The following is a 27394-nucleotide window of genomic DNA, read 5'->3' as shown; positions in this document are numbered from 1 at the left end:
ACCAAATGTCAGCTTCATTTTCCTGCTTCCTTTCTTTCCCCAATTCCTAATTCCCCTCTATGGATTTCTCATTCCCAAGTGCTTCAAAAACCCTCTCACAACCAGTTCCAAATTTTACCCTTATTATTTTAAAACTGACTTTGTTCCTGGTCCTTTAATTCTTCCAGGGCCCAGTCTCATAAGTTATTAATAATGTATTTTATTCTTATAAGTTATTCATAATTGTATTTTCCCTTTGTGCTGTTGGTTTAGGATCTACTGAACCTTAAAAGCTCCCTGCTCCTCCAAGCATCCTGGCAGTTTTCCTGTAGAGCCTCCTCCAGTACCATGTGGATGAGGCAAGAGGCAACAACACTGGCAACCACTTTCAAAGCATCTACAAATCCAAATGAAGGCAAGATTGTCTTGCTGGAAGGTTTCATGGAATACATTGAACTGACACAGGCAATGTGGCAATCACAAGGAAGGACAATGCAAGAAATTAAAAGATTTTCAATCATTAAAGAAGATCTCGAACGTCCTTATAGCAGAAGAACAGTGATTTTACTTTATCAAGATACACAATCAGTCTGCAAATGATAATACAGTACAGGTGCCTGTGACAGCACCTGAATAAAATCCCAGGGTGTCATCTCAACACTCTGCTGTCCAGGAATTTTCAAGAAACATTTGTAATTTTAGGAATTCTCCAAACATACACTGAAGTATTCTGACAAATAAAAGCTTATTCTCCAAATAACTTTCAATAAAGATGCCTGACTAAAGCATTTAATGATTCTGGTTTAAACAGAATCAAACCAATGTAAAATAGAAAGAAACTAGCAGGCCAATTAAAAGCCATCTTCTGAATACATATGAATTTCAGCATACAATTATGATACATTATTATATGTAGGAATGCATGACTTGAAATACAACTCACTTGAACAGATCTACCAGCCTAAATAAATGTGCTAACACCTACAGTCAAAAGTCATTCTGCAACAATACTCTACAACAATATTAAATATTAGTATTTAATATTGTTAATACTCTACAACAGTATTAAAAATTATTTGATTTTTATTAAATCATAATGATAGACTTTTAAATTTATATTTTAAAAAATAATTTAAGTGATATGTTTACAAAAGTTAAGATAACAATACCTTTCAGTGATCAACTGAGTGCCTCCAAATCTAACATTTACATCCAGATGTTGAGAAAAGTAAGAACACATACATTTTCTTGCTTAACCCACACACAGTAAGTCCTTCAGTGAGGAAATACCAACTAATGCGTAGGTAAATCGGAGCACCATACACATCCTCAAGGAGACCAACTAAGCCAGCAAATTCTGTAACACTGTTCTTAGTAAACAACAAAAAGATACATTTGGAGAGCAAAAATCAAGCAAACTAAACTTTCCTCGCTTTCAAGAAATTACTGTAAACCCCCATATTGTATAAAGTGCAGCAACCTTCACTGGAAAGAAAACGTGAGAGCAACTATTCCTTAGCCAATCTGATTTCAATAATTGCTATTTTGATTTCTAGCAACAAAATACAAAAGAAAAGTTAGTAAGAAAGTCATTAAAAACAGCAGGGATAAAACTACAGAAAGAAAACAATGCTACATGCTTTCTACAATTTGTACAAAAACACACATCTCCAAACAGGCAGTGCAACACCTACCTTTCCGAAAGAGCAATTAGAGCACGAGCCATCAGACACCCAACCACTGGCAGCTTTTACTTTCGCTGTGCTTTTTGTAGGGCTCTTTTTTACGCTGTCCCGTAGGTTTACAAATTTCCCTCTGTGTTTGGCAGACACTGGCAGCGTGCAGGAACTGAAAGGTGCCCGAGCGCTCGGTGCCCGCTGCGGGTGCCGGAGCAGCTGCTTTGGCTGCACATGAGCAGTTTCATGTATTTCCATTCTCGGGCTCCTCATTACATCAGAGCGCTTGAGCGTTCCCATCTCACCACCACCAGTACTGATCAAAGGCACAACACTAAGAGGCCTTTTTGGAAAAAAAAAAAAAAAAAAAAAAAACAAAACCCAAAAAACTACCCCAACTGGGAAAAAAAAACCTCACCAAACACCCAACCAAAAACACCCAGGCAAAATATGGAGGGAAAATAAGTGAAAATATTTCTTCCTGAGGAAGTTAAAAATATGTTTTCTAGATGATGGTCATGGGAAGAAACCCCACATGCTCTGCATTAGCTAGGTCTGCATGTTGTGTGCTCTCTCACTCTATTTAAAGAGCACCATTGAACCACCACACAACAGTCAATTTGCTGGGCACAAATAATCAATGCAATGCACAAATTACTGAATAGAGGGCAAAAGTCATCTGACTATTACAAAGAAGCTACAAAAGGTTATTGCTCCCATAAGCACCTACAAACCCTTAATGTTTCTCTATTTTACCACCTCAAAACTTCTCAAAGGCTTACATCTAGAAATTTTTTTAATCCTTCTGCTGTTATGAATGCTTCATGGGGGCAGAAAATCAATGAATTTACAAGTTTATGATGGAAAGTATATGAATTGTGAATGGGCAGATACATTGTACAAGATTTCAACATTAAAATGTCAAAGAAATTACTTTTTAATACCATAATAATAAGAAGAATTACTTTGTGTTAATAATTTTAAGAGTTGTATTTCCCTGAAATGCAGCAGCACTATGAAATCACAACTTTCAGGCACATTCTGTTTACATTTTTTCATTTAAGGTATTTAAATGAACATTTACATGATACTTAAATTAGTTTTTTGTTATTCATTCAATGTTTAATGCTAAGGATGCATGATCTCTGTATTACATTTTTATTCCGATATTCTAAACAAAAAAAGCTCCAAAATTAATCCTTCCCCCATTCCCCCAAAAGGTACAAAAGGAGGAAACAGCTTGATTTAATCACACTGTTGAATATTCAACTTCAGCAGCCTATTTTAAACATTAGAAAAAGGGGCGGGTAAAGGTCATTTCCCAGCATCTGTATGAAAATTGACAGCTAAATACACCTATATTCCCAGCCTTACAGGGGAAAGAAGTGGGCTCAAACCAGTGTCCACAGAGTCTTCTCAGCAGGTGCACACAACCAGCATCTGCACAGCATGCACCACCTGCCTCTTGCCTAGTGCGTCTGTTCTAGGATTGTGCTGTAAATCTGAATTTCTGGTGCTGGGTATGATGAGAATGAAGGATACCAGCCCACAGCAAACAACTTGATTAGGTCAGCTGTACGGTATTTAGATAACATGGAGAGGTTTCATCAGTTCACAGCATTAAAACATGGTTGTTCTCCATCTCACATTACACCTTCCTACAGCAAATGTGAACATTTAAATTATGAGTCAGCAGAATTTTTACACGCAGAATAAAGGAACAGACATACAGACCTAAGTACAAACATTTCCAGTTATTTATAGCATGAATATTAAGAGATAAATAGGTACTGACAGATGCTCCTCTAATCACCAAGAGCTGCCATGTCTCATCTTCTATCCAGAAGGGATGTGATCAAGAGCTGCCGAACGTTTCATTAACGCAATATTCGTAACGCAGAAACAGAAATGTTTCTGGCCAGTGACAGGAAACCAGAAATGTGTTGGCCATACCAATATTCTCAGACTTGTGCAGGCACACAGCAGAGATGTCTTTGGCCTGTGAAGCATTCAGGAGCTGGAGGACTGGATCCCCCTAATACACATGGGCAGGTGCACCCAGGTTGTTCTGTTCCAGAGAGCCCAGGAGCCTGTAGATTTTGATACTGAAGGGCAAAGGCAGAGATGAAGATAAGCATGTTGTGAATGTGCATGAAAGTAAGTAGTTCCAAACCAGCATATCATAACTCTTTCTCCTTCGAGAAATGTCCACAGATGCATTAATACTGAGCAGCTCTGTACAGCACAGTCTTCAGCCTGCAGGGATTACTTGGATGGATCTGTCCTGTGTCGAAGGCCCTGTATCAGTATCCTCTTTGGCAACAGCCTGCTAAATGGCAGCTTTTGTAGACCAAAAACATTTCTTTTCCAGGGACATTCAAGACTGCTTGATGTTTAGCAGGATGCATTTATACCATACATTTTACTTCCATATCAGTACCCAGCATGACATTGTCTAATTACTATTAGACAATATTAATGTCTATTACGTTAAAATGCAGAAAAGAAGCTGAAGAGGGGCTTGGGGTATAAGGCTTTTGGGCTTTTGTCTTGCGTATGTAATAAATCCCAAAATACATGATGTTTCAGATTCAAAAGGAACGTTTTATTCCTGGAGACATCAACTTTGTTGAAAACACATAGACCAAGTAGTGTGCTGACTAAAACAAAAATAAATTAGCTTTTAAGAGTGCTAAGTAAGAAAACTGAGGGCAAGGGGAAGAGATGCTGAATACCATAGTCTTGGAAACTCAGCTGTATGGCTTCCTATATTCTCCTCCAAGCAGAAAAAGGGAAGACAATACAAAAGATGAGGCAAAGGAATTCACATATCTGCAGTGTGCTTTCAGACCTTTTGATTTCAGTGGCAAAAGAAAGAACATTATGCAGCAGAAAACTGCCAAGGGCATGATGGCATGATTTTATTGGCAGTCATCATGCCTTTGGTCCCTGAGGTGATATCAATAAGGTATCAACAATTAAAAGAAAACAAAAACTTGAAGGCAACTGTAGTTCCAAAAGCAACAGTCCAAGCACCAAAACACAGTCAAGGAACAAGTGGTACAGGCAAAATACCTAATCCATGCTGCATAGTGTGCCTTGAGACTGTCCAGTGAGAAAGCTCAGGCTGCATTGAAATTTCAGTGGTATGCCAGTATAGAAAGTGACTACAGCATAATCAAAGTGTAGTAATGCTTACATAGAACAACCATGGTGCAAACAAAACAACAACAACAAAAAAAAAAAACACCACAAGAAAAGAAAGAGAAGACAAGAAGAATGTTATTAAAAGAGATTAATCAGATATTTGAGAGATATGGGCATCTCTCGATCTGAATTATATTCACATGGGAGGTAAGGCAGAGTCTGCCTTGGAGTCACACTGGTAGAATAAAAAACTCTTGCTGATGCCTAGAGAGGCTACCTGGGACAGAGGCTAGACAGCATTAAAGGAATAAAGTAGGGATTTATTTAAAGGCCTTCAAAGGATACACCTTGGGCAGTACAAGAGCCTGGCCAAGGCTACACCCAAGATGAACACTGGGTCACGAGTTTTCACACTTTTATAAGTTTTGGTCCATTTCCATATTGGGGTGAATTGTCCAATTACAGCTTCAGGTTATGAGGTCCCATCCTCCCAGATTGCTCTCCTCAATTCCCTGTTTACAATTTTTGGCCTGAAGCCACAACAGTGTCCTTGTTTCTCAGGCTGGAAAAGGATTATTTTGTCTAACTGAACAGTGAGGAGAATTTGCTAACACTTTATATGAAGTTCAGAGTTATACACTAATGCAGTACAAAATCTGAAAAAATATAAAAGCTAAAACTTAGACATAATTGTAAAGCAGTGGGACACATGCACAACCCAAAGCCAGAAAACACAGCTGTGTAACTGAAGCTGCACAGGTTTGGCAGATCATCTTTTGACTACAGAAAGCAAGTGTTCTCCACAGACTGCTTTAATTACTAGCATGAGCTGCTCTACTCCAATATCAAGTGCTAAGTGATTTTTCATAACCAGAGAGAGTTCAGGATCAGGTTGTGCTTTCATATTAAATACCAACTCTGAACAATTTGTTGCTAACACAAAGCTGAATCATCAATATTTTATTCTTTAAATTACTGCATCAAATATACAGTGCACACTTTGCAGCAATCTGTTAAAGTACCAGCAATCTTCTGTAAGTAGTTTTTCTTCAAGAATAATTTTCTTTCCACATTCTCTACCACCCACTCAACAGCTAAGTACAACAATACTCATAGAAAGGGAAAATAGTACTAATATTTCACCAGCAATGTCTTCTGCAAAGGCCTTTTTTACAGCTTTGATGACCAACTATCATGACTTCAAAAAGCAATTCTAATAGCCGGAAGAATACTCCAAAAATAATTTTGTACTTCACCCTTCCCACTGCCTTCAAGCAGATACTACAAAATCAGTAACTTCTGTTAATATGACTTGACTGATGAAAACAAGTCCATATTCATTATCTCTTCTTGAAAGTAGGAAATAAAATATCTTCCAAAGTGCACCAAAGTTTAAAAGTGGTAAGAAACAATTTTGATCCAATACCCACTGACAAAGTTGAATTTAAAAGTCATAGATCCTTTCTAGAGATATATAGGTTAAGGTCTGGCAGTGTAGTTTTGTATCTTTTCTCTGAACTACATCCTAGAATGCCGCAGGACTTGTCACTAGTGAAGTGTGTGCTATTTTCAGAACTTTGCATCCATCTTCCTCAAAAACACAAAAGTCAATACTCATCTCAAAATACCTTCAGGGATTTATAGACTGCTTCATGGAGTCTGACAGTGACAAGAATAAAGCACAACTGCCACTCATGCTCATTCCCAATCCATGCTATCCAAGTGTGCTGCCCAGAGGATCTAACTCTGAACACACAGCTAGCACTAAATACAAACACCATCTCTGTCCTATTGCTCCCTAAGTCAGTGCCAGCCTGTGGCCTGGCAGGTCCTTAGTACCACGATGCCAGTGACTTGTGCTGTTAAACTACACATTTAAAGCCATGCATATTTTTCCTGAGTGTATTCCTGCACTACTTTAAACAAAATGTAGCTTCAAGAGTGTTTGAAAACAAAACATAACACAAGTACTTTCCTACAGCCCCAACTTTGGAGTTCCTAAGAAATCAAATCAAAATTATCAAGTCTTACAAGAACTAAAACCATGTAGAACTATCTGAACATAAGCAATTATGTTTCAAGTCAAGTACTGAAGAATATATCTGAATTTTGAGAACTGCACAAGCCCTAACTCAGACCAGGCAGGAGGCCTGTCATTGTTGCTAAGCCAGTCTAGAGAGCAAAATATGCTGAATACACAGAATGAGAAGCAGAACTGCCAAACAAGACAATACCATTAACAGAAGAACAATTCACTATTACTGATGAGGGAAATTATAAGCTTAATCAGTTTATAATTTCCAGCTCATGGGTGGTTAGGATTAAGGCTTCCTAACATTCTGCACTGATGCAAAGATAACTTTGGGTTTCTGATTTATATTGCTGACTCCTGCCCCTTTCAGGGGCTCTTGTTGTACCTTGCCATGACAGAGCAAAGACTGATCACCATGGTGTCCCAAGGATGAAGCAATAAAACCCCTAGACCTCCACCTGGATGATATCCAGGTCTCTCCAAAGAGAGTTTGGACAGAAAGCACAGCAACAAAGAAGCTGGGTCTGAAGCCTGTCAGGGTATGCCCACATAAGGAGGGGTAAGTTAGTACACAATGGTTTAACAATGAGATTTTGAGGACAGGCAAGTTCACCTTGGAGCTGTAGCATCACTTCAAGTACTGTAATGAAGATATGAAAGGTTTTTGGATCCCTGAAAGGAAAAGACATACCCACCCAGACCTTGTGGATTAAAAGGACTAGTCTGAATGCCTGTGATGTTACTTTAGCTCTCACCTCCTTCAGAGTGAATCTTATCTATGTGAGCAGACTATTTTAAAGACACACCATTAGCATGCTAGATATTCTAAACTGTAGGGGTTATCTGGTTGCTTGACTTTGTGTTGTTGGTGTTTTTTTTAACTCAGTCAACAAATTGATTCTCTAACCTAGTTTCCTCCTCAAACCCCACAGCATTTTACAATGAACTCAAATGAACTTAAAACTCTAAACTTAAAATATAAATAAATAGCTTTGAAAGGGGAAAACAAAGACAGCAGAATATCAGTAAAATCACAGATGGTGAGGACGACCTGATCTGATTTGAAGACAAACACAGTGTGTATTTACTCTTTCAATTCTTCACTGCAATCTTTACCTACAAAAACAGCTTAGTGAGGAACAATGTGCACCATAGTTACTACCCAAGGCATAGTAAAGTAGCAGTGACAGACAGACTCTTACTTGCTGAGATAGACTGTAGCAAAACTAGAGTTTTGCTACAAAACTATGAGATAAATGAACTACCACAAGAGAGAAACTGGACCTCCAAAACTATCACCAATGCTACCACACAGTATCTTATGGTTGTTCAATGAGTAAAATTTTCAGGTGCTAAAAATCTCATGAAAATACAAACAACAGTCTTAATAAAACAAGAGTTTCAGCAACCAACCTGTTCTCTCTGTTAAGATCACAAACTGGACTCCTGAAACCTTGCCTTTTTATGTGAGGTATTCAGAAAGACTTCGCTCAAATTAATTTGTCCTGTCACATCTCTCAGGGACTGAGTTTAACCTCAGTCATATTCCACATCCATAACATTAAAATGTACACCAAGTTAATATTAGTTTTAATAAAACTAACTTGTGGCTTTTGTTTTTCAAATACTAAGCAAAAGTCCAGTACTGAGCCCTTTGCAGCAAGTCAGTCATCTGTATTCACCAAGCAACTCAACACTCTAAGCTCAAAGCAGAATTGCAAGGCTCCTCATTAAATTCATAAGTGCAATTGAGAATGAATTTAATGCATTTAATTTGCAACTTAAAGCAAGGCCTAGAAAGGTCTTTTCCTTTTAAATAACATCAGCCTTAAGAATAATAGCTTTCATTATAAAGCTAATGCATCCACAAAGAAGCCCAAGCAGGGTTTTAGCATCAGAAAGACCCAAGACAAAGAAAAAACATATTCTAAGACTTTATTATAGAAAAATAATAGCAGCTCTCAGGTGTCAATATTTTAGTTTTTGATATTCATAGTAGAAAGGGTATGCTGTGCTAGGAAACTGAGATGTGATACACTGTTCACTCCTAGGAACATTATTAAATCAAAATACAATGTTAAAGGCTGGGTACTGTTTACATGTTTCTCAGAACACATAATTTGCAATCATTTTTCAATTATTCAGGAAATAAGTAAACCTAGACAGAATGCCCATTCTGTTATTTCTAGTTAATTTAAATATCAAAGAAGTCCTATGCCTATCTAGCGCTGATACTGAAGTGATCTCACTCAACAGAAACATGTCAATTACTTGTCAAAACTATCTCACTACTCTTCTCCAAAAGTTAAAAAAACTTGATTAATTGGATTTTTTAAAATTAAGTAAATCTTCAAGAACCATTATTCATAACATATGAAAACTTTGCATATGAATGTCATCTTATCTAAAGTACAATTAGGATAAGAAACATTCAGGTTCACTTACTTATAGCACCCCACTGCCCTCGAAGTACTTGAAGGACATTCTTAAAAGAAGGAGTAGTGAAGTGATCTAAAGCAAGTCAGTGAATCAGAGCTAGAGTTTCCCATTTTAAGATAAGTATTATTTTATTGAAAACTGTATTAATCTATGAACAATCTATTATCTAAAAATATTTTTATAAAATAGATAAATTTGCCCTAGAACACTAACCATGAGCAGAACATCATTTACCTCACATTAATGAACAGCAAACAGAAAACCACACCAGGAAAGTTATCTATCACAACCCATTAATTGAAATCCAGTAACTTTCAGGACATAAATGTCAAAAAAAAAAAAAAAAGGAAAATTAATTTATTGATTTACACTTGAACTGGCTTTATACTCCTTCATTTACAAAAGGCTTTGCACTTATCAGTGGCAGCAGCATTTTATCTTGACACATACTGAATTCTTCAGAAACATGCACTGCTACTTTCACTAGAGCCCTGATGGCTTCATAATTGCTACCCACAACTGCCAGCTCCATACCTCAGCTGATTTCACTCATTCTTACACCATGGAGACCCTGCAAGCTGGGATGGCAAACTCAGTGTTTTGTGCTCATATCAAAATGACAAAAACATCCATTTTGCATGGCATTTCCTTGACTTATTTTCTCTGGATAAAAGGAATATTAACTATACTGACCTGAAAAAAGTGGGTAACAATAAATATTAAAAGTAGCAGATTAAGTTTCTCAGACTATCATAAAATGTATGAAACAATGCAAGTGTTTCTTGAGTTATGACTTCACTTCCCATTAAGTTTTGGACTAATTGTGGCAGGACACTAGCTTACACAATAATTTCTGCCTATTTCCATTTAGTTAAGGTAATTAAAGTATGTAATCTATAGTATGGTTGAAATTTCAAATTCTCCATTATAAAAACAGTCTGTAGAAAGGACTAAGACAAGGGGTTTGACTTCTGAATTTACAATTCAGAAAAAGCAAAACAGGATTAATCAGACCCTCAATAGTCCCAACTATTGCAGGAAAATTCTGCAGTTTCCTTTTTTACAATCTCTAACACCAACACCACAACACATTTTTATTTATGTTTCAAGTCCTTAAACATTGAGAAGCTAAGAGACATCAATTAAATCTTTCAACAGTTTAAAGGAAAAAAGGAAGTGAGGTTATGGCCTGCATTTATTTACCTCCCCACCACAATTACTGAAAAAGCACTAACTTTCCTATATCCTCAGAACAAGAAGATACCAAACTTTAGTCACACTGTTATAACATTGGTGAGGCCATTGGTTCTAATTGGTGTTAGAACACTGGTTCTCACTCTCTCATTGAGAACTCCATGAGTGGAGTTCTGAGGTTCTGAAGTTCTGGCTGTCTTTGACAAGTGATGCTCCAAGGGTTCCACTCTCAGGCCACTGTCCAAGCTGCTCTAACCTGGCCTGGTCCCCATCTGCCTCTACGGGGTAAGGAACTAAAATAAAACAGAGGCAACAACAGAACAGAAAAGACAAATCTGACTCTTCAATCCAGGGGAAGGCTATTTCCTTAAAAAATACACTGAATTCTCTTTCCAACACACAAAAAGCTTTGAATAAAATGCAGAAGAACAGGTCCCATAACCCCAACTCTCCTCGCCTTCATTAGGCTACAAACAAGCAGAAGCTGCTCTTTGGTTGTTGAATCCTTGACACTAAAAGAATGCTGTCCAAGTTCATGAAAACACATGAATTCACCATTATTAAACACACAAGTTGTCTCCAGCTCTTAGATTTCGTGTACTGGAATAGGCAGCAATCTCTGAAAGCCCTCAGAGGAAGCTCTTTGGCCTGGGTTTATACTCTTCTCCAACCCTCTGCTCTGGCTGCTGCTGAAACCAGGGCACCAGCTTGACAGACATGCCAGTAGTTTTCTTCTGCAGTTTTTATTTTCCAATGAGCAAAAAAGCAAGTAAAAAATTATATTTTACAGTACATTCTACTTCATCTGATTATGGCTGCTGAAGTTGAAGGACAGAAGTTGATAAAAATTGAACACTGCAACAAAGGTAAAAATGAGCAGGTGAAGAAATAGGCTGAAACAAGAGAAAAATTAACACTGAAAACTATGAAAGAAGAAAGTGAACTAACTGATAGGCAAAATCAAATTAAGTGGTCGTGCTATAAATATATAACTACTTACTTGCTTTAAATTTCAAGAACCAGAAAACAAAATGTAACTTTTTGTGCTGGTTTCTGAGGCTCAAAGCCAAATTAGCAATTGTCAATTAAGTTTTTCAAGTCCTGCATTACTTCAATTTAAGTGACAACAGTAATGTATGGTATAAAAATTAACACCAGATAAAACCCAACCTGCCAGCACTTCTGCCATTTCCCAACTGCACCAGAACACAAGATGAACCATCTGTGGTTCCAAGTATCTACTGTACTTAGGAGATAGTAAAAAAAAAAAAAAAAAACCACTCAAGAATATTTCCAATTCAGAAATGCCTTAGGGCAGCAGCTGGGAATTGGAATTCACCTGTTACTTGTATCATTAATCACATTCTCTGAGACTATTAATTTAACTACTAGTACTTTCTAGATACATTTCAAGATTAATTCCTGCCACTCTGATCATCTCATGACTGACGCATCACTCAGGGGATGAATCTATCAGATTGCATTTCCTTATGAGACTCGGAGATTTCTGGTCAGGTGATCATGATTGCTGAGTGACACTTAAAGACCAGAAACTGAGATTCTATTCCCTGCATTTAGCTTGCACTCTTTCCAGGCTTCCAAACATCCTCTAGACATTTATTCTCATTCTTTTTTTTTTTTCCTAGTGTAATTTATTCAAAAACATCAAATAGCACAGTGCACTACAGGGAGAGATAAATTATTCTGATAGCTCTACACCACCAGTAAAAGTTGCTATATTGGATGAGAGCAAAGGCCCAACTGGTCAAGAGTCTTACCAGCAGTAAAAACTGACAGATGGGCAAGTAGGAATTAGACATACGCCCAGTAATTTTCCCAGAAAACCATCTCAGAACCTGACAGTCAAGGGCTTCCTGAGCCACTCTCTGTAACAGCTTCATGCCACCTGCTCTTTGCAAATCCATTTAACTCTGCTTTTAAGTAATACCATATCCCTTTTATCTCATGGCACCATTAATTTTAACAGGCTTTGATGCAAGAACCATAGTTTTCAAAGACTTCTGTAATTATAAAAACATTCTGATGACCACATGTTCCCATGTAGATTTTGATCTACATGGTCTCTGTTTTCAAAGATGTCTGGATGATCTGGAAGTCCTTATTTTCCCATTATAAAAAGAAACTGACTTATCTTAAGAATATCTGTTTATCCCTCTACCTGTTAATAATTTTGTAATAATAGAGAATTTCCCAAAGTTCATAAAATAAGGAAGTCAAACTGCTTAGGTGCAGTCTCAGAGTACAGCTTTGCTCCTTTTTAAAAAAGCATCATATATGCCTCTTCAAAATTTTTGTTCTAGGAACTAAAACAGTTTAAACAAAAGGGTCACACAACATAACATATAACATAACAGCCATATTAAATGCAAGTTTCATAAGAAATCCTGAATAAATGTCATCTCCTATTGATCATGTGTGCCTCTTAACACATTAATCTACATTCTATTGGCACCTGAATCTTATTATTTTTCATATAGTGAAATGAGTAATAGGAAATACTCTGAGCTCAAAGCTGGGACTGCCCCAGCTAGTTTTCTGTTTGGAGATAGGCATCTACTTTGGCATTCCACACCTATCTGGGAATATAGTTTTAGGTCTGTACTATCACCACCTTCATCAGCAGTATTTCATGGTCACTTTGCATAGCACTTGATTTAGCATCTAACTACAAGTGCTGCTCTGTAACGAGGCTTAATGTGCTCAAAGTCTAAAAAGCTTTTCTGTACACAGAATTCTTTGTACACAGAATTTTCCCTGCATTCATCTTTTTAAATTACAGAGTTAAAATGGAAATTAAAAGCAGTAGCAAAGAAGTGCAATAAAAAGAGGTATTTTTAAAACTATAAAAATTGCTTTCCAGCAGTTTACAGCTTTTGAAGATCAGTTTAAAGCCATTATATTAGATGATAGATCAGAGACTGTGATGTATTTTGACATTCTCAAGTAGAAACTTTATTTGCCATGATACTTTTTACATAGGAAATACTATTTTATTACCCTGATTTGGCAACGACATCATGTCCCAATAAGCTTCCAAAATGCTTATTATATTAGTACCAATATTTAAAATTAAGTTTTCTATCTGACTTGGAATACAGATGCCTATTTCTACTAAATAAACAAGCTTTCTAGTTTCTGAAATCAAGCCCTACATATTTATAATCTGTGACCATATAATCTCCTGACTTTCCTTCAGATGAACTAAGCAGAGGTTCTTGAGGTTTCATTATAAAGCAGGTGCTCCTGAATATCATCTACAGTTACAGAAGCCTTTTCTGAACACTCCAATCATTTATCATGATTTCAGACTGATTACCCTACACCCTACAGAGAGAATCCAGAGTTCCTTCTCTCTCCAATGGGAAAGCTGACTCCCTTCTCACCTGCTACATCACACTAGGTATTCAGATACAGTTAGTTACCCAAGAAAAACAAGTACAATTTACTTAGTAAAATAAGTTAGCTTTGAAGTAGAACTGTACCCCAGAAGCACAAGCAATCTTTACTCCCCTCCCTACTTTGTTATGAAAGGCAAACATTACTACCTGTGAGCAATGGAGCACAGGCTCCTCAACTGACTTCTGCAGGCATCAGTCTTAGAGAAATAGTTTTAAATAAGCAAATACACACACTGTGAGGCAGCACTGATAAAGAGAATAAAAGACCAGAAGCCAGAAGGCTCATCTAAAACATTCCCACGGTACAGCAGTTTCCAGGAAGTACCACACAAAGTAGTGGGAAAAAAGTGAAGATTCCATCATCAATCAAAAATTCTGTTATACCTGCATCCCATAAAATGTCTGAAGTCCAATTTACATAACTGACACAGCTGTATAGATACTAGTCTCCAATAACAACTATAATACTAACTTCCATACAGCTTAAAAAATGTTGGCAACTTATAAAACAACGCAAAATTAAGCTGATTACAAGGACACGAAAAAAATTAATAAGCAATTCTATTTTACCCATGTTCTGGGATACCTTAAACTACTTGTCCTGACTTTTTTTTTTTCCCTATGAAAAGTATGCATAAGGTGATCTGATTTTAAGGAAATCATTGCTTAAATGTATCATTTCCAAAAAGACTGTTGCAAGGGACAAGAATATACAAAGGAAACACTTTAACAGAGAAACAGACTGAAAATTCATAAATGCCAAGATCAGCTTACAAGAGACAAAATGAGTCATAAATGTCTGTTATCTGTCTGGAGAACACGTCAGCTCTACTACATCCTAATGTGCAGTTAAACACCAACAAAAAGAGAAGGGCAGCAAATGCACAACAGAAACAAGCTGTAGAGCAAGGCTGATGTATTAGACAAGTGGGTTATAGGCAATGAGATGAAATTCAATACTGACAACAAGTCACAAGGAATAGCAATAAACGGCACAGAGACACCCTGAGGAACACCAACTGCAAAACAAGTCCAGAAGTGCTTTGGTTGGTGGCAAAGATTTTTTTTTTTTTTTTTTAATTCATACAAGATAGACAGAAGGGAATCCTTGCTCTACTTTCAGAGGATTCTTTCGGTCTTTTCGAGTGTGCTCTTGATATCGAACCTTGTGTGTGCAGCCACAAAAACGTAGTACATGAAAGGAGGCCTTAAGTCGTTCAAAAGGCAAGTGTCACACCTGCACCAGTGTGGGCATCTTTGACAGTTTCTTAGGGAATGAACCATCATGTGGTCAGATGGCCAGGCTGGTCAAGTGGGGATTAGAACTTTAACAACTTGAGCACCTACTGTAGCAGCAGTTTCCAGTAGGTAATGCTGGCAAATCTTAATGAGGCACAAGAAAACTTCTGTGGCTCAGGAGAGTCAGGAAGGACTATTGGTTTGTCTTGCAGTCCAAGCAGTTCCTGGAAAAACTCATATAGTAGCAAGAGGTGACCACTTAAGAGGTCAGTGGATGATTCCAAGTAAACAAAGGTATAGTTTAAAAGATTGCAGCTGAATATATAAAAGATTAGGCAATATTTTTCTCTTTTTATCCATGAAAAATTATTTTTAGGGAGAACATTGATATAATTTATTTTGACCTGTATATAACTGACTATTGCTAATGCTATTTTGGGAAAGACCAGAAAAAGCAGATCCTCAAAAGGATTCAGGGACAACTCTCTAGGTGGTGTGGTATTAACAAGTTGTCAAGTCTCAGTACTAAATTTGAACTCCGTATAACATTTTCTGAGCTTCCATGACAGATGGCACAAGGTTATCAGCCTTTATTGTGAAACAGGAGTGTTCCTATCCATTCTGTAATGAATAAAATGGAGGAACAGTGCCAACTAATCGGAAGGATTTCTCCTAAATTCTAACTAGAGAAATCTGTAGAGTGTTCTTGAAATCATCTAATAGAACTGTGCAATTTTCACTTGAATTAAATCTGGAAAGACGTTTTAGAAACATCTTTAAAGAACCTATCCTTCCTCATGGGAGGAATGCATACACTGGGACCCCTCTGCTACAAAGCCTTCACATGATAAGCAAAATGTGAATTATGTGGTTATACCAATAAACAAGAATAAGGCACTTCATTTAAATTGCACATGAGAAACATAAGGAGGTTGATAGTTTCCTTGCATTGTCATCTTTTGTGGAACTATCAAATTCAAAATTGAACTGTACTGGAAATGATTCACAGTAGGATTATGCTTGAAGTTTAGGAATCAGCAGCATGTTGAAATTAGTCTGAATTCTCTCCCAGGGAGAGGAGTGATGGACACATTCTTCACTAAGGCTATCATGCCCATCTTAAAAAAAAAAATGGAAAAAACTTAGGGAGTTCAAGAGCCTAAATGCTTCACTGAAAAATTTAAAAAGTAATTGTTATTCATCAGGAGAAATTTAAGTTCCCTCTTTGATTTGAAATACAGATAAAAGCAGAGGTTCTAGAAAAAGAACCAAATCCTTCTCAAAAGATACTGCATAGCTGGTGTGCACATAAAGATTTCAATTTCTTTTGTTTAACAAAACAATTTCTCTCCTTGAGTTGCTATAAATCTCAGAAATGCTGTGCACACAACATTTACCAGGACTCTAAGCTGGGTCTTAACTAGAAGTCTTAAACTGCACAACAGGATACCATGTCAGCTCCCAAACAGGGATGCACAGATCATTCTAAAAGATAAGGTCATGTTTTCTAAAAGCATCTAAGAAGCTTCTGTTGAGCTACAGTCTTCAAAGTAAAGGAAATATCTGCCAATTCTTAATCATAATTGAGAGTGCTCTTGATGTTGTGGACCAAAATAGAAGAACAGGAAGAAGACGATTTTCACTTTAGATTCAGTGCTTCTGTCGACAGTAATTTAGTAAATAATTGTATTAACTGAAACATGTACAGCAGCTTCGGCAGCAAAACAGAAATGTTATACCACAGGAGCCATGCTAGAGCTGTTCAGTAAGCTGACAGCAGGTGAAAGACAGACTGGCCTGTACTTGACTTTCAAAACACTTTGTCAATCAACACAAGCCTCAACTCTGAGGGTAACTATCACAATATAAAATAAATTAGGAAAGTTATATAACAGCCCTAAAGGGTCCTACCTTTTTCACAGGCTTCCATGCACTGGGCTTCATACAGCAAGACCTTGTTAGTCCACCTGAGTTATTAGCTGAAGACAATGGATTAAGAGGGGATCCAGTGTCTGCCTTGCCTGAAGATTCAGACTCCTGAGCACAGTGCAGGCACAAAGCCCCAGTAGTAGCAGCAGCAGAACTCCAAAAGCAAAAAATTCTGTGTCTCTTTCTTTGTTTACCAGATTTCTGACTCATTCTGGAAAAAGTAATTTTCTCGAGATACAATGCAACAGAAATATGAAGAAATTATGTTACCAGCTCTGAGCGAGCCAGAGCTGTGAGAGCGCAGGAAAGAGAAGGTGGAACATAAACCCCTCTGGCAGGAAGCAGTGCCTGCAGGTAGCTGGAGCACGGTTCAGTTCTTATCACCGCTCCCCCCGTTCTTATCAGCACTGCCGGTGATTAGCTGAGGTAACAACCTGCACATGCCAGCACTGCAGTCACACGCAGGGCTTGCAGGGCAGCAGCAGAGCCCCACCACTGCACAGGCCTGACCTCAGCAGAGGGGGACCACTGCCCGCAGCAGGGAACCAGCGGATGCTGACAAAGTCTACATGGCTTTACATGAGTTGTGCCAGGTATTCCTAAAATTTATTGACACTATTATCATTTTAAAATTGCCTAGCTCTAAAATGTCAAGCAAATTTCACAGTCTTGAGAGGTTTTCACCTCTACTGTACACAGAAAATGTTTTCAAAATGAACCAAAGCTTCCAGAGAAAGTCCTTTGATGCTTTGGTTAAAATACCAAAAACTTCCTGCTTTTTGGCCTATTGATTGGAACACATATTAATGCATTCCTCTTACACAATAAATGCATACTGCTTTTATCACTGCTACAATGCCACTTTACAGAAAAATCCAACCAGTGGCAGAACTAATTTGCAAAATAAACTTATACTTTTACAATTATGTGATTTTACATAGCTTAAAATCAAGAATAGGAAGAAAACTTAGAACAGTAAAACTCATGCTTCAGTTTCAAAAGGTGCATCGTTACAGAGAAAATCATCCAAAGCATGTCCTATTTAAAGCTGCTTTCTCCTGTATTCATCTCAATATTGGCAGCAACAATATATAAATGCTTCCATATATATCAAAGTACAGGAAGGATAATAAATATTGCCTTAAGAAATCAGTTTTTCAAGAAGTACAGTAAAAGAAGGATTAGGGTAGAGACATGACTTTTTTTTAATCATTATCTTCTTAACACACCTTGTAACACCTCTATGTTGTTGTGTGATTAGACATAGCATTTTGTACGTGCTAGAACTATGTTCACAATACTCCAATGACTCTGAGAGCAATAGTCTAGGACTAATGATGCAGTAAAACTTTTATCAAGAACTTAAAAGGAAGATAAACTAAGTCGAGAAATGACTGAGCTCAAACTCCTCACAAAAGCAGTTGATAATAAGCTCTGAAATTTAAAATTAAGTTTTTGAAATGGCTAAGTGGATTTAGGATGATTTTTCTGTCCTGATCCTTTTCGTCTTTCCTAAAGTATGTCCTAGAAAATAGCAGTAAAAATGAGCACAAGACATTCAAGGAGCTAAACAATAATTCAGTATCACATGCTGCAAGTGCATGCTCAGTTACATGCTAAGAAAGCCTCAGTGATTGCTGTTAGAACCAGTTTAATGTCATGTGGAATTCAGACAAATCAGTTTCTGCATTTGTAGCACACCATGGGCCAAATGCCAACAGTTAAAATGCTTTCTGAGACATGACAGCTGGATTGACAGGCAAGAACAGGGGCTTCTCAGAGCTCTGGAAAGACTTCAGAGAAAAGCAGTGATCCTGATACAGGTATGATCCTTGACACACTGATGCATATCTCTTCTTAGGACAGCACTTCAAATTACCAGGATTTGTCATTTGCATAATGGTATATTTACTAAGCTCATGGCACAGTTATTCACCCTTTTGAGAGTATAAATTTGTTATATGCTTGGTTTCACTGTTACCTCCAATTTTATAACAGAGATTTGGCTTTTATTAAAGAAATTTTAAAATTTGCTGACAAAAATGGGTATATCAGCTCCTAATCAAATTCATTAATTCTTCTATCTGAGTGACTAACACCACATCGCAGAGAATGAGAAAGAAGAAACAATAAAGGCCTCAAATTCCTGAGCATGTTAAATCTGCTTCCAGGACTCATAAGAAGTCTGGTGTGGTTAGCTGGGCACCATGCACTTGGGCATGAGTGCATTCTTTTGGGCATAAACCAAGGGATAACTACAGCAAAAAGCAGTGCTACCATATCCATCATCAGCTTCAGCCTTGTTTCTTTAGGATACAAGACGCTACCTCAAAATCCAAAGTCCTCTTACCACCTTGCTGGGATGAGGGTGACCCAAGCAGGTCCCAGAGCAGGACAGGCATGTCCCATCTCCAGGAGTCATTTCCCTTTCACTGGAGATGGAGGGAACGAAGCTAGAATGACCAATTTATGCCATCCAAGAAAGCCAAGCAACTGAAGGGACAGTTAAAACTGAGAGCTTTAGCAGATTCACAGAGGAAGCAGGAGACAACTACTTTAAAAACCACCAAATGATTTTGTATCTGTTAAAAATCATGATGTCACAACAATGCCTCGATAAAGCTCACGATCACAGGTAGAATTTCTACAGGCCAGGCTAGAGAAGTACTTCAAATCTAATTCTTATTTGGACTCTGCAAATGTGATTACATTCAAATGAGGGGGGTGTATCTCAAATGAATGAATAAAAGGTAACAAAAATGTTCAGAATGCTACAACACAGAACACAAACTGAAGAGAACTGAAAAACAAAATTGCACCACAATGAACAACCTCCAAATGCCTTTTTCTCTCCTGAGGCTAGAACAGCTGCAATGGCTGGATAAGGTGTGAGCACAGTACAGCATCCTTCCAGAGGAAGTAGCTTCAACAAGCTCTTATGTTTTTAGTGCATGACTTCTGAATATGCTCATTAAGGTTTTTTTACCTACCACTTCAAAATATTTTCTGTTTTTTCCCCTCCTTCTGGCCATGAACATGTATAAGCAGTTATTTTTAATGAAGAACTGTCAGAGCTATGAAAAAATCTGGCAGGCTTTCCCAGAGGTAAGCAATCTTTTCCATGGCAGAAAAATAGAACAAACACTGTGATACCCACAGAATCACGGCTTTAGTTTGAAGGGAGCTCAGGAACTTTATCTGGTCCAAACCTCATTCAAATCAGAGGGTATTCCGTATTTTATTTATAAGCAGATTTCTAGGCCTGACTAGTCAGTCCAATTGCAAGCTTCACACATTCCAATATTACTTCTTCAAGCTTTAAACAAATGAGAGCAACTATATTTTTTATTGAAAAGGTTAATACTATATATTTTTACTTTAAATAACCCCAGTATTTAAAAGCTATTATGTCTGCCTAATGCACCACTTGGAGTTGTAAAATGACCCATTAGAGAAACTACAGGATCCAACTTCCACATCATGTACAAGATGCAACAAGAAAGTCAAAATTTCCCTCTAAGCTCTCCTATTCATTATTTATTCCAAATTCATAAGCAAAAAAAAACAGATAATAATAAGCAGACTTCAGAGGAAGTGCCAGTTTACCATCTTTGAATCAACTGCTAACAGACAGAAATTATCCTAATAAAATTGCAGTGTCTGAGGGTAACAAATTTTTCCTTCTTTTATATGTTTTTGTAGTATTTCAGGTTAAATCATTCGAGACATCTTGACTAATGATAAATTTCACTTGACAGTAGCAAACAAACCTAATCTCCCATGTTTAAATAATTCTGACATTTCAGCATTGTTCCATAGGTCTTAGTCATATTTTCCAAAGAGATACTAATTTTCTAATGCCAGTAAGTTTAAACTTCTCTCAATGTCAACCCTAAGAAGTCATTCAAAAGCCACACAATTAAAATTTTGCTTGCTTGCTTTTACCTGACTTTGAATGATTATTAACACAAACATCACATAGAGCAAATGGACGGTGAGTTGAAAAATGTCATGTTTTTCTCACAGACTGCACTATTGAATGTACACCCTGTATGTAAGGGAGACATTCCTTCATCTGTGTATTATTAGTAGTCAAAAAACCTAGAAAGCTATTACAGAATTGAATTTGTTGTGTTAGCTAGAGTAAAGGTTTTAAATATTTAATTCTTTAGATAAAATTCCTTAACCATTAAATATGTAGTCTATTTGATTTGACATCTTACTAGAGCTATGGAATTGATATTTCTTAACTACGTTATTGCCCTCCAGAGCTAGGCAGCAGAATGCAAACTACATTTCAATATTTCACTGTTTCATTAGGATATCTCATATTTAAAATTGCTGGAGGCTCATCACTTGCAAAATAAATAAAAATCAGATCTTATTTAGTGTTTCCATTCTCATGCTTTAATGCTAGAAATTATACAGAGCTCTTTAAGATATGAAAATGAAAGCAGACAGAAAACACCATCCACAAATAAGAGATTATATGAAATCATGCATATATAAATAATTGCTCTTTCTGACTAGCAAGTAACCAGAAAACATGCAGACACAATCACTTTAACATGTGGCATATTACCTGGGTGGAGCTGGCAGCAACAGAAATGCAGTCAATGAACCCATGTCTCCGAGTGAAAAATGCCACTATCTGCTGCCACCGGGAAGGCTCAGCCCGTAACTCATCTGTTGAGCCTTTCTTTGCCCACTGCTTCTGTTTGGGGCCTACCGAGCTGTGGCTGGAGCCAGCGTTGCCTCGACTGGCGCGAGAATAGAGGAGTGTGTTATTTCCGAAAATGTAATTCATCTCTGCAGCTCTGCAGGTGGTTGCCAGGCAGTCTTAATTCCCTACCAGCTGCTGAGTGGTGAATGAGCAGGAAAAAAAAATGCAGATAGAATTACAGCAGCATCGTTTACAAACCAGGAAAACAAAATTCTTGCTAGCTGATGCTATTTTTCTTCCACGGCTTTCTACCTCTTACATCCCCTCTCTACCTGTGATTACAATGAGTATAATCTTGAGCAATTAAAAAAAAAAGCAGCAAGCGAAGGTTTTCCTTATTTTTCCTTTTCAGAATGCACAGGATGAAAACCTTGCTTTCTCTTCCTAGCTGCCAACAGATATTTAAGGGAAACTGGGTAGCAGGTACAGTACAACGTTACAAATTCACAGCTATGAGGATGGTGGTGGATGATAACAGCTACTGGGTGGAGAAAGCACAGATCAAAAATAACCAAGTTTCAATCACTGCCTGTAGAAATATCCAATAGCATCTTTTCACTTCCTTGCCTGCATAAATTATGAACCTGAAGCAAATAAAACAGGGAATATAGAGCAGAGCTGCACTTTTCACTGATTCTGTCTTTATGAAACCATTCCACACAGCAAAATGACTTTAACACCATGTCCAAAATAAATATTTAAGAAACAACTGTTTGCCAATTTCTTCTTGTTTTTCCCTGTTCTTTTGTGCATAAAACAACTATAGAGGGAGTGAATTACAGTGCCACAAAACAATCATTTTTTGTTGTGTAGCAGAGGATTCCTAGTGAAGTTGTTCTACCGTGGTTTTGTGTTTTTATAACCCTCAAGAAAATCAGAGACTAAGATTAAACACAAGTCCACACTCTGTTCTTATTCAGAGAATAACATGTCAGGTTCATAACACCTATGACCATATTTCTGTGACTGCTGTAAGCATATTATGAAAAAAATATATATATATCTTTCTGACTCAACATTATTTCTCAAAAGCACAAGAATAATTCAAAACCAAAAAATTCTTACTATTCACTAATGACTTTCCAGTAAGATTATTTTGATCTCCCATGCACATGACAAGTATTACTGTTATAGGTTTTCTCTGCTCTCTTCATAGCAAAAAAAGAATTCAGAATAATTAGCTGAAAGATTACATGGAACTCAAGTTACCTTACAGAACTCACCATTCAAATTTTTATAGCCAACTATTAAAAAAAATCCTCCAGCTCACATCAGAGGGATTATTTTGAAATCAGTTAAATGTCAAGCTTTCAGTACCAGCTCATCTCTGGAAAGCCAAAAGTTATCAAAACAATTTGTGGTATATTTCTACAGTCATGATCATAGCACCAGGGCAAACATTTAAAAAAAATAAGAGAACTCTTCATATGACAAAGTCAGAAAAATTCCTTACAATACAGCGACATAATTCATAATTCTAAAAATCCACTGCTTCATGATGTGCATTTTAGTGGAGTTACCAAATTCCCTCACGTACTTCTTGGGGTGCAACATAATCTGCTGTTTAACAAATTCTTACTGACAGCTATCCTATTCTGAGTAACAGTTTTTTTCCTGCCAGCTTCGATTACAAGCAGAAATAAGAAGTACATTAATTGAAATGTGTCGTGGCGAGATCAATGCACCATTTACCTCTAGTCACCAGTACAGCTCAATAGCACACCACATGCCAATATTCTGAGCACATCTTTCAGACAGACTTTATTAATATTCATAAAATACAATGGCTTATCACTGTAAGTTATATGAAACTGGATGTGACTTGTGCAGTGTCCTTAAAGCTATGAGCATAAGATAGATAATGGAGGTTGAGAAATGCCTGAGACACAGTAGATACCACTCTTTCAAAGGGACAAGCTTCTCATAATGGGAATTTTTCCACAGGAAGACTGCAGCACTTCCTAAGCCCTACCTTTTTCCAGACACAAAAAACATACCTAGCCTGAAAAATGCTATGAATTTATCACCAGAGAAATTGATCAATCCCTGGCTATGACTGAAGGTGTTTGGAAAAAAGTACAAATTATATGCTTTGAGTACCACGTCTTTTTATAAAGAGTCAAGGTGAAACTATTTTCAATCTTTTTCTACATATGGCCTTGAATGTCAACACTGCTATACAGTTTGTTAGCTATCCTAGAGAACAAGAATTTGTCTAACATTCAAAAGAACTTTAAGACTTCATTTTTCTCTCTGTCCCCACAGGCCCCATACAAAGTCACACAGAAGAATATTGTGCAAAATTTTGGAAGAAAACACCACAATATATGGACAAGAAATGTATTAAGCAGCTATTTTTATTACTGTTATATCAATCTGTCTGAAGATAAGAGAGGTCTGCTGTGTTTCAAGGCAGTTTTTTTCAAGGCTGATTCCCACACAGCCAACAATCCAATATGGCATCAATTACAAAGTGATTTTAGAAATCAGCACTTCAGGAAAGCATCACATGGATAAAAAGCTTCCTGAAAATGAAGCAATGATGATTTAATTTCAATTGAGAGAGAAATCCAGAAAAGTACTTAAGGAAGAGGTTATGCAATCCTGCTGGTGATGCAAGGCAGCAATCTGTGTCACCTACACTCCATATGGATGTAATGGTATCGAGCAAGATCTGCTGACGCCTAAGCAGATACAGTTGCAGTTATTTGTAGAAGGCGCCGGTACTGTGGTGATGAGAAAAACCCTGATTTTTACATGCTACAAAGCAACCTGAAGATAAAGGCAAAGCATAGCTCTACAGATGGCACAAAACCAGGACAGCACAAAGGAGTCCAGATTAGAAGAATGGTCACTTGTAGAGTTGAAAAAACAGTGGGAGGTTGTAAAAACAAGAGCTCATTCCAGTCGAAGAGCATTTCAACCGAGGGTCAAACACCTACAGGTAGAAACTGGAAAAAGTTCTATTTGCACAGAAAAGGCAATATACAGAGAAAGGAAAATCATCAACACAGATGTCACAGCTGGAATTGCATCCGTGAATGATTGTCTCCAGAGTGAAAAGGCAGAATAGGGATGTTCATCAGGAAACTGCAGGAAGTCCTAAAAGGACTTCCATCCTGAAGGACTGCCTAAAAGAACTCCCAAAAGAACTTCCATCACCCCTTTTTCATATTCTGGATATTGATCTGATGGGACTAAAATTAAAAACAAAGTAAACAAAAAACACCACACACTAAAACAAATCAAAAAACGCTATTTACTGTTAGGCAAGAATTGAGAATTTGCAGATTTGAAAAGATTCCTGCCCCAAAACAAAACAGCATATAATTAAAGATTTCTACATCAGTACACATAACTCTACAGGTTATGAAATTTACTGCCAGATTCATCTGCATTTGTAGAGGCTGCAGAATAATATTATTTGTTCTGAGGCCAATTAGCAAGGTACAGTAATCACAGTGGTTACTAAATGTAAAAATCAACATCAAATACTTGGACTAGAATTCCTCTGACTTTATATCCAAGCAAATTGGTATTATCAGCTTGTTGAGACAAATCAAAATATGACATAATGCTGTATTTTAAACTCTCAGATAAAGTTTTCCTGGGCATAACTGTACAAGCAGAATGCATACCTAAAATTAAAAAGATACAGCAACAAAAACTGTGAACAGAAACAGCAGTTATATCTCAACTACCCTTTCTAAACAAAAACCAACAGTCCCCCCTTGAAGCATTTGAAAAGTGTCTTATGTTAGTTTTACCATCATTTGGTTAAACAGGGTATTGGCTAAAATAAGCACAGGCCTAAATGAAAAAAACCTGATTGTCTTAACAGAGAAAATTCAAGGATCGCCTAAAACAATGGCAGGGACTTGTTTTATTTTCAATATCAGTTAGGTTTCGACCAAATACAGAGGCAAAAGAAATGTTCAGAAATTGGATATTCAAATATAAGACTATGCAACTTAAACTCTTCAGGCATGGGAACAAAAACAATACTAAAATTTAGATACAAACTCATGTTTCTTTCTTACACTTTTCAGAATTCTGATTGAACAAGCTTTTACTGGCATAAGTTTAAGTCTCATGAACAAGTATATGTAGTATTCTAAACCAAAGCCCAGCAGTTCAGGACACAAATACTGTGGAGAAAAAAATTGTTAACCCTTTCTGCTAAGAGATGCTATAAAGTCTATCTTAACTTTTAGTTCTGATAGGACTGAAGGATAGTTCTTGACCAAATGGCATTTACATAACCAATTCAAAGTACATATCTTACTGCTAAAACCAACTTATAAGTAAACATCTCAGCACAATTATTCTATAATGAGCTATTTTAGTATAAATATTTAATATAAAAGATCATTACCTTATTACTCACAATACATCTCAGACAACCTACCAATCTGGGCAGATTAAACTGCCTGGTCTTCCGCACTCTGCTCATGAACCTCCTGCCCATCCTTTTGGCACGCCAGACTGACAAAAACATTTTGTGTTTAATGCAAGTCTCCTTAGGTTTGCTTCAGTCATCAAAATGAACCCTACTGCACCAAGGGCTCAGGGAAAATCTCGGGTGAAAACAGTGCAACCCCTTTCTAGGACGACTTGATGTTTATTACTGTATTGGAGGTTGTTCTAATGTTTGGATTAATCCACAGTCCATCTGTTACAGTTTTTCTTTCTTGTCTCTGTTGACAAGAATTTATTGAGCAGATCCTCACAGAGAACTGCTTCTTACTATAAAACACAAACTGACACCGTTGCATTATTTCCACATTCTTCAATCACAGCAGTTTAAAATCAGGAATCTATCAAGAACTTGGGCAATGCATTTTAATTAAAGACTGCATAACAGATCCACTCAAGTGTGACCACCGAAGTACGATACTAGTCTAAAAATAAGTATGCCTGAGAGCACCTTCAAATTTTTCTTCATGATTCCCAGTATTCTATGTATGCTCCTAACACCAGAAGCACCAACTTTCTGATGAATATGGTAAAGCTTTACAAAGTTCTCAATTTAGAAAAAAGTACCAGATGTCAACTTTTTCACAATCATAACCCAACTTGCAAATTACTCAACTGATTTATTTCTAAATGGAAACAGTATATTCGTCTTCAGGTTAACCTCCCCTACCTGCTCAGACTGGAACAGGACAAGAAAATCTACTGGAGCAAAGAAAAAGTTAAAATTACTTTGACTGTTGGCTAACCCTGCACCCACATGGTTCAAATCTTAAAGACCATTAGCCTTCCTGAGAGCAGAAAAACTCTCCCAATTAACAGAGAAGGCTGGTTTAACAGCAGCTCCACAAGCTCTAAAAGACTTCTGGGGAAGCACTTGAGAAAACAGAAGGAAATGGAGAGAAGACACACCAGAAGGTAAAAAGAAGGGAACCTATACATATTATCAGCACAAGATTTGGGTTCACATGGAAAGGAGATCGTTAGCATTGAAGGAAGGATGTGTAAGTATGCACATTTTATATATATATATATTTATTTATTTATATAACAGCTATTTCCATACAGTTTAATGGGAAGGAGTTAAATAAAGGTGCTTGTTTGCAGTTGAAGAAACAAGCAATGTATGCTGTAATACCTTGGT

The 27394-nt window shown here is 37.1% G+C and overlaps 1 protein-coding gene across 23 annotated transcripts in view; it reads right to left on the bottom strand.

Annotated features, from left to right (window-relative positions):
• DLG1 (discs large MAGUK scaffold protein 1) overlaps positions 1–27394 on the bottom strand; it is a 144900-nt gene that overhangs the window by 57697 nt on the left and 59809 nt on the right. For 3 of the 23 annotated variants that reach the window (XM_068200746.1, XM_068200742.1, XM_068200748.1), the window contains exon 1: positions 21637–21892. The exons of 17 other annotated variants lie outside the window; for them this stretch is intronic. In XM_068200746.1, coding sequence (XP_068056847.1) covers positions 21637–21861 — 225 coding nt within the window. In that variant the 5' untranslated portion in view covers positions 21862–21892. Of the gene's footprint in view, positions 1–17036; positions 17391–21636; positions 21895–27394 lie in introns of those variants that run through there. 3 more of the 23 variants (XM_068200747.1, XM_068200743.1, XM_068200741.1) reach the window with 3 other exon arrangements.

The sequence above is a fragment of the Anomalospiza imberbis genome, chromosome 10, assembly GCF_031753505.1.
Source record: "Anomalospiza imberbis isolate Cuckoo-Finch-1a 21T00152 chromosome 10, ASM3175350v1, whole genome shotgun sequence".
Lineage (NCBI taxonomy): Eukaryota > Metazoa > Chordata > Aves > Passeriformes > Viduidae > Anomalospiza > Anomalospiza imberbis.
This window is presented reverse-complemented; position numbering and strand designations above follow the sequence as displayed.